The 14,330-nt window shown below is 49.7% G+C and overlaps 1 protein-coding gene across 1 annotated transcript in view; it reads right to left on the bottom strand.

Annotated features, from left to right (window-relative positions):
• The window catches only part of Spg (dedicator of cytokinesis spg), a 126,566-nt gene that overhangs the window by 55,752 nt on the left and 56,484 nt on the right, over positions 1-14,330 (bottom strand). Inside the window, exons 19-24 of the mRNA XM_077695583.1 lie at positions 13,345-13,532; positions 11,528-11,741; positions 6,666-6,842; positions 5,677-5,762; positions 3,832-3,933; positions 298-358 (exon numbers count right to left, since the gene is read on the bottom strand). Of these exons, the coding sequence (XP_077551709.1) occupies positions 298-358; positions 3,832-3,933; positions 5,677-5,762; positions 6,666-6,842; positions 11,528-11,741; positions 13,345-13,532 (828 nt within the window). The remainder of the gene's footprint in view (positions 1-297; positions 359-3,831; positions 3,934-5,676; positions 5,763-6,665; positions 6,843-11,527; positions 11,742-13,344; positions 13,533-14,330) is intronic.

Below are 14,330 nucleotides of genomic sequence, written 5' to 3'. Positions count from 1 at the left end.
CACACGATTTGGCAAGAGAATCAAAATTTTAACTTAAACTGATTAATTTCGCAAAGAATAAAGCATCGTATGCTTCCGGACAAGCGCTGGGGACACTATAAAAACAAAATCTTTCGGGAACAAAAAACACCCTTGTATTTTTTTTGTATGGCCTCTTTAAATGCGCTGTACTAGCTTCCTGAGCAGCTTGGTGAGAACACTGCCAACAGAAAAGCCCCCGTCAAATGCACCCATCAGCTACGATGACAACACTGTTTTTGGGGTATGCACGCAAGACGAACAGAGGAGGGGCCTCACCAGCAGGTTCACAATGCAGCTCATGCGCTTGTCCCGGTTCTCCGATCCCTCCATGACACTCCTGCAGGCGATGAGGTAGAGAAAGGAAAAGGCAGTGGCACAACGTCCTGTCTGCAATTTAAGCCTAACGAGTCTCATATTCACAAGTGGACACAAGTATTCCAACATGCTAGTACGCAATTTGCCCCCATTTTTTTCATACGTGTTCTGTACTGTGGTCCCACGACAGAAAAGGAGCCCAAAAAATTCTGCTCCTAGAAAACATGCTCTCCGTGTACAGTGTAGACCATTTATAACGTAACCGCTTATAGTGCGGGACCGGATATAACGCGGGTTTTCGTGACCACCGGTTTGGCTCCCATAGAACTCAATGCATAAGCATACCGCTTAAAATGCGGTTGGCCGAAGCACCATACCGTTTATAGTGCGGTTTTTCGGCGGGTCTGCTCATTGATCGGCGCAGGGGGCATCGTTTTAGGGTAGCAAAAGAAAAAAAGAAATTATGAAATCGGCCATCTGACGCAGTGCGCACCCCTTGCTCTCTAACTTCGACACAGAAGCAAAAAATAGGCACCCTTTAGTTCGTGCGTACGTGATAACCACAGCTGTCCTTGCTTGATGCACCTCGGAAGATAGCGACCGGCTCCCCGTCCGCGCGTGGCAAGTTATTTCTATTAATCGTGAACCGCATGGCCCGTTTTCGCACATCGGCGTTGCGTGTGCGTTTTTTCATGCTCACGTCTACGATTCCGCGCTCACGGTGGCTTCTTCGCGTGGCAGTGGGAGGAGCCTGACGACTTGCACCAATGGAAAGACGCGCACCTAATGGCGGGAGATTCGAAGCGCTCCGAGCCGGCTAGCCGCGCCAAAGGTGTTCAGGCTAAAGTCCCTCGATCAGATGAAGGGACTTTAGTTTAGGCTTACCGCCGCGGTATTTTTTGATGGGCGCTTTCACAAGCAGCGTGGATGGCAGTCTATATTCCACTTTGCGGTCACATTATCAGCTCTTTTCTTGCATGAGTATCGTCGCTTGCGCCTCGTGCGGCATTTCAGCGAGCGGTTAGAAGTGCTCGCTGGAGCTCCCTGCACCGCTTCACGGCCAGTGCCGACGCCATGTTGCCGCCTCTTACCGCGCCGCACACATTACGTCAGTTTACGCGCCGGTGTCGCCGCGCTTGCGGCGTGCGCTGCACGTTTTCGCGAGAAATCGCTCCATGCGGTTCACGCTTTAGAACGTTGTGCAGATAAGCCACCGCTCTTCCCGAACAAGCGAGCCGCGCGAAGATTTCCACCACCAGTACGTTGCGCTGATAAGCAGCCGCCTTCGGCATCGTGAACGCAAGGTGGGGTCAAAAAAAAAAAAATCCCGCTGGCCTTTTTTATCATGTCCTGCGGCATCTTCATAGACGCAAAAAACGCAGCCATGGTCTTTCAAAACACAAACACAACGGAAGGTAAAGCCGCACTCGCCGTTTGTAAGACTGCGCTTTTGCAATGTGTGAGACCCGGTAGCAGCGGCTGATGTTAAAAATAATACGAAATAAAGACCCTTCCTTCGTTTTTAGGCGCTGTGCGTTTAGGTGATAAAAAATTTAGGATGACTTGAGAGGTAGGTGGCGATTTGGTTGAATTCGCGCACGTTTTGGTTATAGTGCGGTACCGCTTATAGTGCGGATTTTTGCGGCTCCCGCGACATACGTTATAAGCGGTCTACACTGTAGTTTACTTTTCTGAAAGCAAACGCCTCAGTGAAACGCAAAGTGGTCACGCGGTACAAGTTTGAAGTAGGCCTGTCCTTGAACCCAACCATCTTCACTGCATACCTCATTCAGTGTTCCAAAGGGTTGCCCCGTAAAAGGTCAAACAGTTTGTGAATGAGTGGTAGATGGACCGTTTGAAGTGTGGGCTTGGAAGGCAAAACCGGTTTTTCTGGTTCCCACCTTCCAAGCCCAAACTTTAAACGGTCGTAACTTCTGCTACAGACCAGATGGAATGACGAAGTTAGTCTTAAGCAGTAACCACATGCACGCGCCTGCGCGCTAGATTTTACGCACTCGCGCGTTCACGCGCTACCTTGCACCGGCCGAAGACAGGCGCGCCTGGCGAAGCGTGTCGCATTCTCGAAGACCTGGCTTGGCCAGATATTTCGCGCGCTTACCTGCGCGCCTACCGGCTGGCACCAATCAGAGCCGCCGCTCGACGCGCTTGCGTTTCCCGGGCCGCGCGGGCTGCGGCGGCCGCGGGTGAATCCGCCGGTGGCCGCAGCCGACAACATCGCTGCTTCAAAGTTCCCGTCTCCTCGTTGTGATAAATCGGCGTAGTTGCTTCATTAGCCGCAAAGGTTTATTAGATGTATGCTCTTCCTCCGTGTCGCACCAGCAAAATACACCATCGGCGAATAACAACGCACGCGAACAAACTTCGTCGCCCATCAGCCGGAAGCAAACATGGCTTTCCGCCGTCGTGTGTGCCTAGCGACGCGGCGATGCTGTTGTGTTTTAGTCCGAAGCTGGCGTTAAAGGTAATGTTGCTCTGCTGTAAGACGAAAAGCTGACGTTTGTGTGTGTTACGATGACAGTGCAACAGAGTTGGGAGCTGTACAGTTGGGCCATATCGACAAGGCGGTCCCGTCAAGCGCAGGGCGGAGCATGCTCACGCGCCTCCGTCACCTCAGTGTGGCTGCGTGCCCTTGCCCTCGTCAAGCGCTTGGGCACGTAGACACGAGAACGCGTGTGGTATCGAGCGCGCGGGCGCGTGCGTGTGGTTACCGCTTTATTGCACTCCTTGATTTGTGCACTGTTCACTGGCGCCTTGTTCAGCTGCATCACTCCAGCAGTATTATTACAAAAGCTGTCAGAAAACCAAATATAAAAATCCAAATAAATTTCAATGTAGTCGTTTTACACAAAAACAAATTTTATATCTACAGTAAGAATGAAAACTACATATGTCCTCCAATTGTTAACATCGTAACAGTAAAAAATGATGTTTTTCGGTTTAAGACCAATGTGCCCCCTTAACGCACTGCATCACACAGAAGATCCCACTGTTAAATTTTTGTGTTAGGTCACTGCATGACTGACCAAACGGTGTAACAGAAGTGGCAGTCTTAATGACATCGCTTCTAGTAATGCTTATGTATTCTGCTGTACAGACTGCTCGAAAAATGTATACCAGTTTACTGTGGGGCCTTTTTATAAATACCTCTCCATGCACTAAGCTTTGCTGAAAATTTCCTTTTTTGAAATCAAGTGACACAAAAATAGCTTAAAGAAAGAAAAAAAAAAAAACACTTTTCAGTGCTGACACACTTTCATGAACACAAAAAAAAAAAAAAAAAAAAAAACAACAAAAAAAGATGGTGCACTAATTGCCTACTGAGCATCATATGAACATCCGAAATAACAACTCTTCCGAAGGTTATCCCGCAAGTTTAGGGGCTTAATTCGAGTGGTCTGTTGTCAGGTTGCAAAAATGACAAGTTCAACGTGTGAGGCTGGGCGTTTTCTCCCAGCCGAAGCAATGGGGTCCCACCTGTAGTCCAGCAGCCGATCCAGCAGGCGGCCCACGGAGTGGACGAAGCGGATGCCGCTCTCTTTCCACTCAGGGTTCCGGCTCTCCACCTCTTCCAGCAACCTGAAAAGTTGCGCACACCTCCACAATTAGGATCTCACAAACAATGCCAGTAATATGCTCACAAGCCAAACAAGGCATCAAGGAAGGCCCAAAAAGAGACGGCAGGACTTTGCATACTTCTGAGTAGTACCTTATAAACATGCCTCATACCACTTTGTGAGCTGCAATAGGATTTTTTAAAGTGTCTGTCTGTCTGTCCCTCCATTAAAGCCTGATGGCCAGCAGTTAAAACAATTTGCCAAAAAAAAAAAAAGCTTGCATAGGCAGAACCGCTCCAAATTGCACAGCAACTGGTGTTAATCATACACGTCTTCACCATTTAGCACAAATAAAACTTCAGGTGCATTTGAGGCCCAATATAAGCACTGATCCAGTAGTCCCCGAGTCTGCTAGTTAAGAATACATGTTGCGTTGGTTTTTACAACAGCAAGTGGGAAGAAAAAAAATAAATTGGTGCAGAAAGGCTCCAGCTTGTGTGAGATAAGAGCAAGAAGAAAGAGAACAGAGCTCGCATGCTTACGCTGTTCCACAAAGAACAAGGAACAAAAGATAAAGCAAAAAAAAAAAAAAAAGCACCATTCCAAAACATTTCAAATGAGTAGTGTGAAGGCGGGAAAATTGAACTGCATTGAATCAACCTGCCTTGGCTTCACTGGGAGATGAGCAAGTGGAGACAAGAAAAGTGTGGTGGGTTGGAGCGGAGAGCTGAGAAGGGGTTGCGTGGCAGAAGCAGTTATTCTCTTCCCCTGACATTTGCATTCGAGCAAGCAGATACGTGGCCAATTTTTTTTCACGTGTGAATAAATAGAACACCTGATGTAGTATTCCTCTCATACTGCATGCCAATCTCCTCCCTTGGAGGCAAAGCCCTGCAGGTTCTAAATGTATGAATGCAATGTTACAGGCACTTCCCAAGTGCACTTATGCACTAATGAGACAGACCAAAGACATGCTCCACCATCCAAATGGGAGCAGCATGACATTAACTGACTAATCAACAGATTATGTAGGTCGAAGCATGTTAAATATTGGGATGAAAACAAAAACAAAATGAAAAAAAAAAAGCAAACAAAACTGAAGACATACAAAAAAAGCATTCACAATATTGATTGATTGTAGGGTTTAACGCGCCGACACAACGCAGGCGATGAGGCGCGCTGTAGTGAAGGGCTCTGGATTAATTTCGACCACCTGGGGATCTTTAATGTGTGCCGAAATCTCGATCCCACGGGCGTTTTTGCTTTTTGCCTACATCAGAAAAGCGACCTCTGCGGCCGGGAATCAAACCCGTGACTTCGTGCTCAGCAGCGCAACGCCTTAGCCCCTGAACCACAGCGGCGGGTGCATTCACAATATTGGACATGGTTACAAAATCATGAATTACATTGTAAGTGCTTGGAAGGACCACTCATTCACATCTAAAGAGGAAACAGTTCTCCTAGAGTTTGACACCGTTCGGCAACAGAAGCAGCAACACCACCACCACCAAAACTGCAAATGAGAGTGGACCGCCACAACTGCAGTCCAGAAGACACAGACACACGCAAACAAACAATTGTCTTTTCTCCATTACATATGAAAAACGCACTCAAAAATGAGAACTAAGAAATGGCAATTACAGGAACATAGCAAGGGCCATACATATGGAACACCGACTGAAGCACATCCATAGTCCAGCCCTTATGTGAGCGAGCGTCCTTTCAAACAGTGCCCCCGGAGTGAACACCCACCCCGCTCACTCACATGGAGGTGAAGAGCTGCCGGTACTGCTCATCTCCCCTGCCGGCAGTGACCAGCTTGTCCAGCTGCTCCATGAGCTCGGCTTCCACCTGCACAGGGTCGATCACCTTTACATGCACCATTTCAGGCCTCCAAATTCACCAGATGACCTTGTCTCATTACCATTTACCCCAGCTACTTTATCTGTCACACAAAGTTTTGTCGTGGAGTGCTGCGTCACGGCAAAGCCGTGAAATGGACTGGCATAGTGCTTTGCAAGTGTACCAACGTGAGCACACAGGAGACTTTGCCAACACAGTCAGAGGAGTTGCCCAGACAAGCACACACCACATTGGTGTCACAGCACCCTCTCTTTTCTTGATCACTCCATTGTTAGAAGAGCTAAAAAAAAAAAAAAAATCCCGGACCATCTCCACTAACGTGAAACCTGGGGAGGGGCGAAGCATGCAGTGGTATTCTTGGCATTTTTGCCAACGGAAATGAAACTGTTGGGGGGTAGAGGTATACAGTGTGGCTGTAAACGTCTCGTGTCTTTGAAGCACGAAGCACTCTAGCGTGAGGCGTAAACGAGTGTCCCTGTGTTTTTTTAGTACCGTGACTACATGAGATGATTATGACGAAGGCAGGAGACGCCAACAGCCCCAGCCCCTAAAGGGCTTTTCCCCTAAAACAATGCGCACCGTTGTGAGGCATGTTCAAAATTCCGCGTAAATGACAAGAGAAACAGCTCAGCACTGAACCAGGAGTCCGCAGACCCTCACTGGGCCTCTTCGATTTACAGTCTCGGGCTCACCGCGGACTCCCCGCGGACTCCCCGAGAAGCAGTCCAACATTCGATTTTCCCGTGTATCCCTATGGCTTCGGGGAATCCTCGGGCTACCCGCGGGCAGCCCGCGGGGAGCCAGAAGTGGAAAATCGAAGAGGCCCACTACCTCAACTCTAATAAAAAGAGAAAGAGAGAGAGAGAGAGCTCCCTCCACTGCCCCTCTCACCCTGGGCAGGTCCCGGTCGAGCAGGTCGTAGAAGAGGGGCAGCATGGCCCTGCGCAGCTCCGCCTCCCGCACCAGGGTCATGCGCACCAGGGGCCCTACCAGGCAGGGCACCAGCTCCCCTGCCGCTGCCGCCCCACCCCCGCACCCGTCCCACAGGCGACCCCACAGGGACAGCACCTGCACACCACCAGGGCAGGAGGGGACTGTGAACGATCAGCCATCTTGCACTAGGTGTCCTTTTTTTGCCTGCTCAAAGCAACTCTGAGCAGCTTCAAGCAGCCCAAAACTGCTCCCGCCATAGACGTTCTATGGGCAAATAAACTACGGAGCTGCTTGGAGGTGCTCAGAGCTACTCTGAGCAGGCAAAATAAAGGAACCAACTCTGTCCATCCCCCTGATTGCCCACCAAAAATGCAAGCGGGAATACAGTAGCCAACCGTTTCTTGAAACTCAAAAAATTCGGACTTGCTCGATATACCACAATGTCCCAAGGAAGCACCAGTTGTCCCATAGGAGTAATGTATATGGACAACGGATATTTCAGACAAAATAAAGCCAAAAGTTCGATTTTCTGGACAACATTTTCCAAGACAGAGCCACGGTGCGACATCAGGACAAGGCCATTTCTAATCCTAAGCGACCTGGCTAGCTTCAGATTAGATGGGGATTGGCTTGACTCCCGCAGGGGTAACAAACTTGGAGGCCATAATTATGCATGTAGTCTGCAGCGGAAGCAATCTCGAAAGTTGGAAACGGGTCATATGTAGCTGGTTTTTTTTAGACACCCCTTTTTTTAAGTACCAGGTGACACTGACTTATAAGCAACATCACACAAAGGAGGAATTTGAGGCATGGAACCACTTGCGACTTCTTCGATGCTGTTTAATGAAATAAAGTTTGTTTTTGTGCCTCACAGATTTTTTCGGACTGCTCTTTCATTCGGACTATTTTTCAATTCACTCCAGGTCAGAAAAATCGGCCAGCTACTGTACTTCATCTACAAGCATCTCTGCGGGCAATTGTTGCACTTCACTAGAAGTGTCACATACAAGGGGTTACAAGATGCGAACAAAGTATACAAGGCCCTTCTGGTCGGTGTTGATTGCAGAGACGACAAGGAAGCTGGCTGGAAGCCCAAGCCAGTCTGCACGAGCCGCAAAGGAGGAGCAGTGTTTGCCCACACAACAAAACAACTCCCGTGGGACAATGGTAACTGCATGGCTAGTATGAAATCGGAAAATATGGAAAAAAAAAGAAAAACTCTAGCATCTTCTTTCTAAAGCTCGTGCACAGGGCAGGCTGCAAAAAACATGGGTAAGTGATGCTAGCTGAACAAAGCAGACATGAAAAAATTCTAGCAAGTTGGATACCAACATCCTTCCTGAAGCAAAAATAGGCTCAGGCTGAACACAAATGAACCACAGTGTCTGGATACGGTTTTTGGTTCGTCCTTGTATTATTTACGCTAGTAATGACATTGCAGTATAGCTCAGAGTGAAAATGAAGTCAACTAGCAGAAACACCCTGTGACAGGGCAAACATCACACAAGTACGCCAGTTTTGTGTTCCATTTCCCACACATGCCCTTTACACTGCACAGATGCCAAACATTACACAAAGGAAAATACACTCCTACAAATGCTCAGAAGCAGCATTCAATGGCATCACAATGTAAGCTTTAACGCCCTCAAACAACACAGCAAGAGAAAACACTTGACCCGTGAGCTAAACTTACGACAGCTTCAGCGCCAGGAAACAGCAACCAACATTCACCTAAAACGGTGCCCTGCTTTGCCTACGGTCACTGCTCTCGAACTTGCTAAGCACATAATGCTACAAATAGCCAGTTCAGAAGTTCCAACATGGTTTCTACACACTGAAGCTAGCATCTGCCCCACGAGCCTCTTCAGACTGGAGTGCCACTGGCCCATTCACACTGCCCAGCATTCTTGCAACTGCTGCCAAACGTTGCACACACACGCGCATTTGTATTTTACCCACGACATGGGGATTTAAACTGCAGGCTCAAGCCCAGCAACATAACACGTCCTCTACCACAACACCGTGAAAAATCAGTAACCAGTTTGACAGGCAGTGCAACCAACAGGCCACACAGCTGCTTGGACGGCCAACAATGGCCGCATCGCTTCTTTTAACCATGCACAACTGTCAGGCTGCAGGTAAAGCAATGAATACTGCCCAGCAGCCGTATCCAGCTGATATCATCATAATCACAATCCCAATAGTTGCCGTCGTCATCGTCATCATCATCGTCATCATCATAACTATGCCCACTGCAGGGCAAAGGCCTCTCCCATAGATCTCCAACTATCCTGGTCCTGTGCTAACTGCAACCAATTTATCCCCGCACACTTCTTGATCTCATCTGCCTCATATACGCCTCGAGCTTCGCGATCGCTGCGCCGCCTGCCGCTGCTTCTCCGCGGCGTTGACGGGATTTGCGCTGCGTGGCTGATAGGGGCTCGTGCAGTGTTTTGGTTCTGTTTCGCTTCTTTTCGCCTTTCGGCGCCCTAAAAAAATTGTTATGATGACGTCTATAAGAAAAGAGTACGTTTAGGTCACTTAAAAGGCAGCTGCGTCTTCGTAGAGCACGCGATCGCCTGCAAGAGCCACCCGCGGGGACGCGGTTCTGCGCGCATCGTCGCCGCTCTTCCGGGCGTCGGTGACGGTAGCAGCGTATCACTCCTGTCACCTCCGAATACGTCAGGCACAAATGAATTCTACTGTCGCCTCGTTTAGACCTGATACTGCACAGGGAGAGGTTGGCTTCATTTTGCAGCGTGGACAACGAATGCGGCTTCATTTCGAATATATACGTCGCAGAAAAATATGTTTCGGGGATGTGATAAACCAATCCCGGACAATAAATTATGCCTTTTATAAGAATATAAACCATGCGAAAATGTTAAGTATATTCCAAGCCTGTACTTCGTTAAATATGTGCCCACACATGCCTTATAGAAAGAACCAAGGCAATCTAATATGAAACCACGGAAAAATACATGCTGTGCAAGTGCGGAAGAAACATAATAGCTCTAACGGAAACGAAAAAAAAAACACAGTGAAGCTTCTGACATGCTAAACACGTTCGTCGAAACTTGAGCCAGGTAGGGCTCACCAGACCAACAATACGCGAAATTCACTGCTATATTGCGAGACATATTGAGGGGGGGGGGGGGGGGGGGGGGGGAGGGGGACGCTGTGTACAAATACAGAGCGGAATCAAGCAATGGATGTTTTAGTAATCACACACACAAACCTCGCGTTCACTGTCGTTTTGTTTTTCGGCTTCAACGAACAGCTGATCGTTCGGCGGATGCATTTTTGGAAGTATAGGGGGTAGGCAGTTCACAAGCGATGAAAGGTGTCGTTGGAAGAATGTGGTATATGATAAGGCCATCTGATTTCCGTTTCTCTTTTATTCTGCAGGCTCCCTGTGCCATGTGACGATATTTCGAAGAAGCGTTTAGTCGCGGACGCCGATTATATCCAAACCCCGTCTGCGCGCTGCTCGCAGACGTTATACGTAGCAGATGAATGTTTGCGGGCGCTCACCTCACAACAAGACGACTCTTTGTCGTGTGGTGATCCCCGAGTGTAATTCTGCATTATCCGTCGTATTTACGTTTAACATTCCCGAAATTAACACACACTGGCTTGTAAATGGTGGGGATCAATATATGAGGTATGATATTGGCAAACGTGACTGGCGTGCAGTCAGGTATCAGTGTTCCGCTGAATATGTAAGCGCTACATTGTAGTGTACAGCCGTAGCATGAACATCTGAGGAACCGGTGGTTACGGAGACACTGCTAGTAAATTCGGGGCAGTGTAACTACAGTCGGCTCCATGATACGCCGGTTCCGCGATGCTGGCCTGTCACACACACCTGGCGCTTATACAGACCGAATATACCACACTGAGATCGTGTCAGAAACATTTACACTCTCGTAAACACACCCCATTTGCGAACAGAGTGACTGCTCAACATAAACATAGATTTCCAACGCTCGCAAACGCTAAATCTCAGTCGTGAACATGCCGCAAAAGCAGCGGCGACAGTGCGGAGCGCGACGGCGACTCCCGCGCCTGCTTTCGAAACGGGCCGCTAGGAGGACATCAGTGGTGCCCCTACAGGCCGCGCTCGAGGCGTATAGCTGAACGTTATTGCCAACAATGCTTGCTGCAAGCATAGAGCCCAGTGGCACTTTCTCTCACGGTAAAAACTTTTTACTTATAAAACTCTGCGCTAAGTTGACATTGACGAAGACAGAGGACGGCGAGACAGACTTTCATTCAACAGACTTCATTCAACTTAGCGCAGAGTTTTATAAGTAGTAATGTACCAACTATCCCAGAAGCAAGCCCGCAAAAACTTTTTGCCGTCAATCTGTCCCCAAACTGACAGAACAGAGAAAACGAAACAGCACGTGGCTCCATTGGGACTGCCTTTTGCTTCTCTGTTGCTTCTGCCTCTGCCTTTCCAGGTCCCGTGACTCCAGCCCCACGTTACAGAATCAGGTACGCCGCCAGTGCAAGGCAAGGAATGGGAATGGCAGCGACGAAATGCAGTTACTGGCAGTCAGCAGAAAGGAACGGCAATAGGCACCCAGCGTTGCTGCTAGAGCGAGCAAACGTGACCCTTGAGACAGTTAGAATAGAATGCAGAGCATGGTTGGTGCAAAAAGGTGCACGTATTGGGTTGAGCCTCAAGTTCATGATGATGAGGGACGAGATGCTTGCAGGTTCTCGAAAATCCAACAGTTGATCTTTCATCATTTTTCTTATTTCTCCCCTCCCACTACGACCCTGTAACAGTGTCCCAGTGCCCAGTGGCCCACCTGGAAGCCCGCGAGCAGGCGCATGTCCCCGTAGCGGTCGGTGAGCCTGCCCCTCTGGGCGGGCGAGAGCTGCTCCAGCTGCAGGCAGGGCTGGGCCAGGAAGTCCGAGGCCAGCCGCAGGTACTCCAGCCACGGGGGGCCTCCGTCCCCGAACAGGGAGGGGGCGCGGGCTGCCAGCAGCTGCCCCAGCTCCTGCAGGGCTCCCAGGGACACGCTGTGGGGAGGGAGGGAGGGAGAGAGGGAGAGAGGGAGAGAGAGAGTCCACCGGGTTGTGTTGTGTCACAGCACTGGAGTGCACAACACAGTGCGACCCATTTCCCCGATAATGAAGTTTATGAAAGCACAATAATCGTCATCCCCACCACCATCATCATCATCATCTGGTCTGTGGCCAGAGCAGGAAAAAGGCCTCTGCTAGTGTCACTAAGCCATATTTAGTGACACTAGCTTCTGCCATGTTCCTCCAAACGTTCGCCTTGCAATGCCCCAGTCCCTTCCTTGCCTGAAGTTCAGCCTTCAGGCAAGGAATGAACAAGGAATGGGCAAGGAATGGACTCCTACAAATGCTCAGAAGCAGTTGCAATGAGCCAGTCCATTCGTTGCCTGAAGTTCAGCCTTCCCAGAAGGAGACATGGGGCATAAGTCACTTCTTCCATCCAGCAAATTTTTTATTTTGTCACGCTACACTCCAAACACAAGGTGATGTGTAAAAAAAAAAAACTAGCAACTTCCTAAGCGGGAACTGTCAGATAAATGCGCAAGCCACAATGCTATACCTTGTGCCCATTTTAAGTTGGCTTCACCAATATGCACAAATGAAATACTGGGAAGACATTTTTCCAGTGGCAACGTAACAGGTCTGACATTAAAGTAGGAAGACCCGAGCTCATTTTATTAAAAGCATTCTTATAGAGCACTGTAAGTCAGTTTTGTTGGTATATGCAAACACATTGCTGGAAAACCATAGTATAAGGGGCGATATAAGCGGTCTTAGTATGCAAAAATATGAATGCTCTACAGCCTTTTATTAACAGCATTTCGTTATTCAGTGACAAACGATTCACAGAATGTGTTACAGACAGACAGGTGGCTTTCCTAGCTGAGCTCAAAGACCTCTGGATCGCTTTAAGCAATATGACTACACAATCCAGCAAGTGTTGCAATGGGTTTTGGTGAGGAAGGGATGGTGCCTTTGTAATGGGGCACTATCATTCTGTGTTTCTCCAAAAACTAGTGAGAAGCAGAATGGAACAACACAAGACATCTACAGCTTTCCTGTCGACTCCTCTCAAAATTCGAATTTTGTGGGGTTTCGTGCACCAAAGCTACATCTGGGCTACGACGTATGCCATAGTAGAGGGCTCTGGATTAATCCTCACCACCTGCAGGGGATCTTTAATGTGTGCCTAAATCCCAACACACGGGCATCTTCACTTTTTGTCTCCATTTGGAAAGCAAAAACGGCCGTGTGTGCCGAGATTTCAGCACATGTTAAGGACTTCTTTCTGTCCCACACCTGTTACACTGGAGCTACACTAGATCCTATTCAAAACAAAAAAGAGATGTGGACCACTCCAAACAAATGTTCGTGATGTTTCAGCTTCAAGCGCTGAAGCCTCGTTCACAATACTTTAATGAACAAGGCTTCTGTGCTGGAAGCTGAAACGTCATGAACGTTTTTGTTTGGAGTGGTCGGCGTCTCTTTTTTGTCTTGAATGCACTCTCCTGGCCAAACCGGATTTTGTCACGCTCTACTTCACGACCGCATCATAGCACAGCCCCCTCCCATCCCCAGCTTCTCATCCCTAGGGACTCACTGGTTGGCCAGGGCCCGCATGGCCGCCCAGTCGGCTGGGAAGGTGGGCCCCAGCAGCAGACGGCGCAGGACGGCCAGCATGCGGCCCACGCCTTCAGGACCGGCCTCGGGGCAGCCGCCCCACAGCTGTGCATAGTGCGCCTCCCCCAGGGGACGAAGCACCCCGAGCAAGCACGCCGATAGCAGGCCCTGTAAGAAAGAACAGCGGGGGCACAAGGGATGTTCCCTGGGGCACACCGGGGTCTAGTGCTTCCAGCACTATGTTTTGCATTGGTCAAGGTTACACCTGGGCGATTATGAACTTTAGACGCCACATCTGTGGGTCATTAGGTGCACTGCAGTGAAGGGCCAGCAATAATTTAGACTACCTGGGCATACTTCGTGACTGCCCGAATACTGTACACATGTATTTCACCTCCTCTGAGGACAAAGCCGTGGCAGCAAGAAATCAAAACAGGCACCTCAGTTCAGCAGAGCAACACCTTAGCCACAAACATGCCATGCTGGCCATGTACAGTCAACCCACTTATAACGGCCGCACTCATAACGGATTCTCTTTGTGGGGATCCGCTTGATCCCCTTTCCTCCTCCCGCGAGCGCGATGTTCGAACGAGCGCGTTTTCCCGCGCACGTGACGTCACCTCGCGGGCCGGCGCGCCGGCGGGCACCGACTGTCCTGCCGCCGCTGTCGCTCCTCCTCGCCCGGGAACCTGCCTCCTCTCCCCCGCTTCTTATAAGCTCGACGCGCGCGCTTCACGCTCTCTCTTGGCTCTCTTGCTCTTGGCTCTTGCTCCGGCTCTGTCCCATAGATAGGGGAGATGGGGGAATGGAGGAGATGGGAGTCGGATACCGGGGCGTTCCTTGTCCCGGCTGGCTTGTCTCCTCCCCGCCGCGCCGGCCGGTCGGGCGCTGTTTGGCCCTGATCGGACGCGCAGGGTAGGCCTCTGGTCACCTTGTGAGCGGCCCGCGTGCAACCTCGGCCATGGT

This window comes from Haemaphysalis longicornis, unplaced genomic scaffold (genome assembly GCF_048455015.1).
Source record: "Haemaphysalis longicornis isolate Haplotype H1 unplaced genomic scaffold, Haemaphysalis longicornis Haplotype H1 scaffold_15, whole genome shotgun sequence".
NCBI lineage: Eukaryota > Metazoa > Arthropoda > Arachnida > Ixodida > Ixodidae > Haemaphysalis > Haemaphysalis longicornis.
This window is presented reverse-complemented; position numbering and strand designations above follow the sequence as displayed.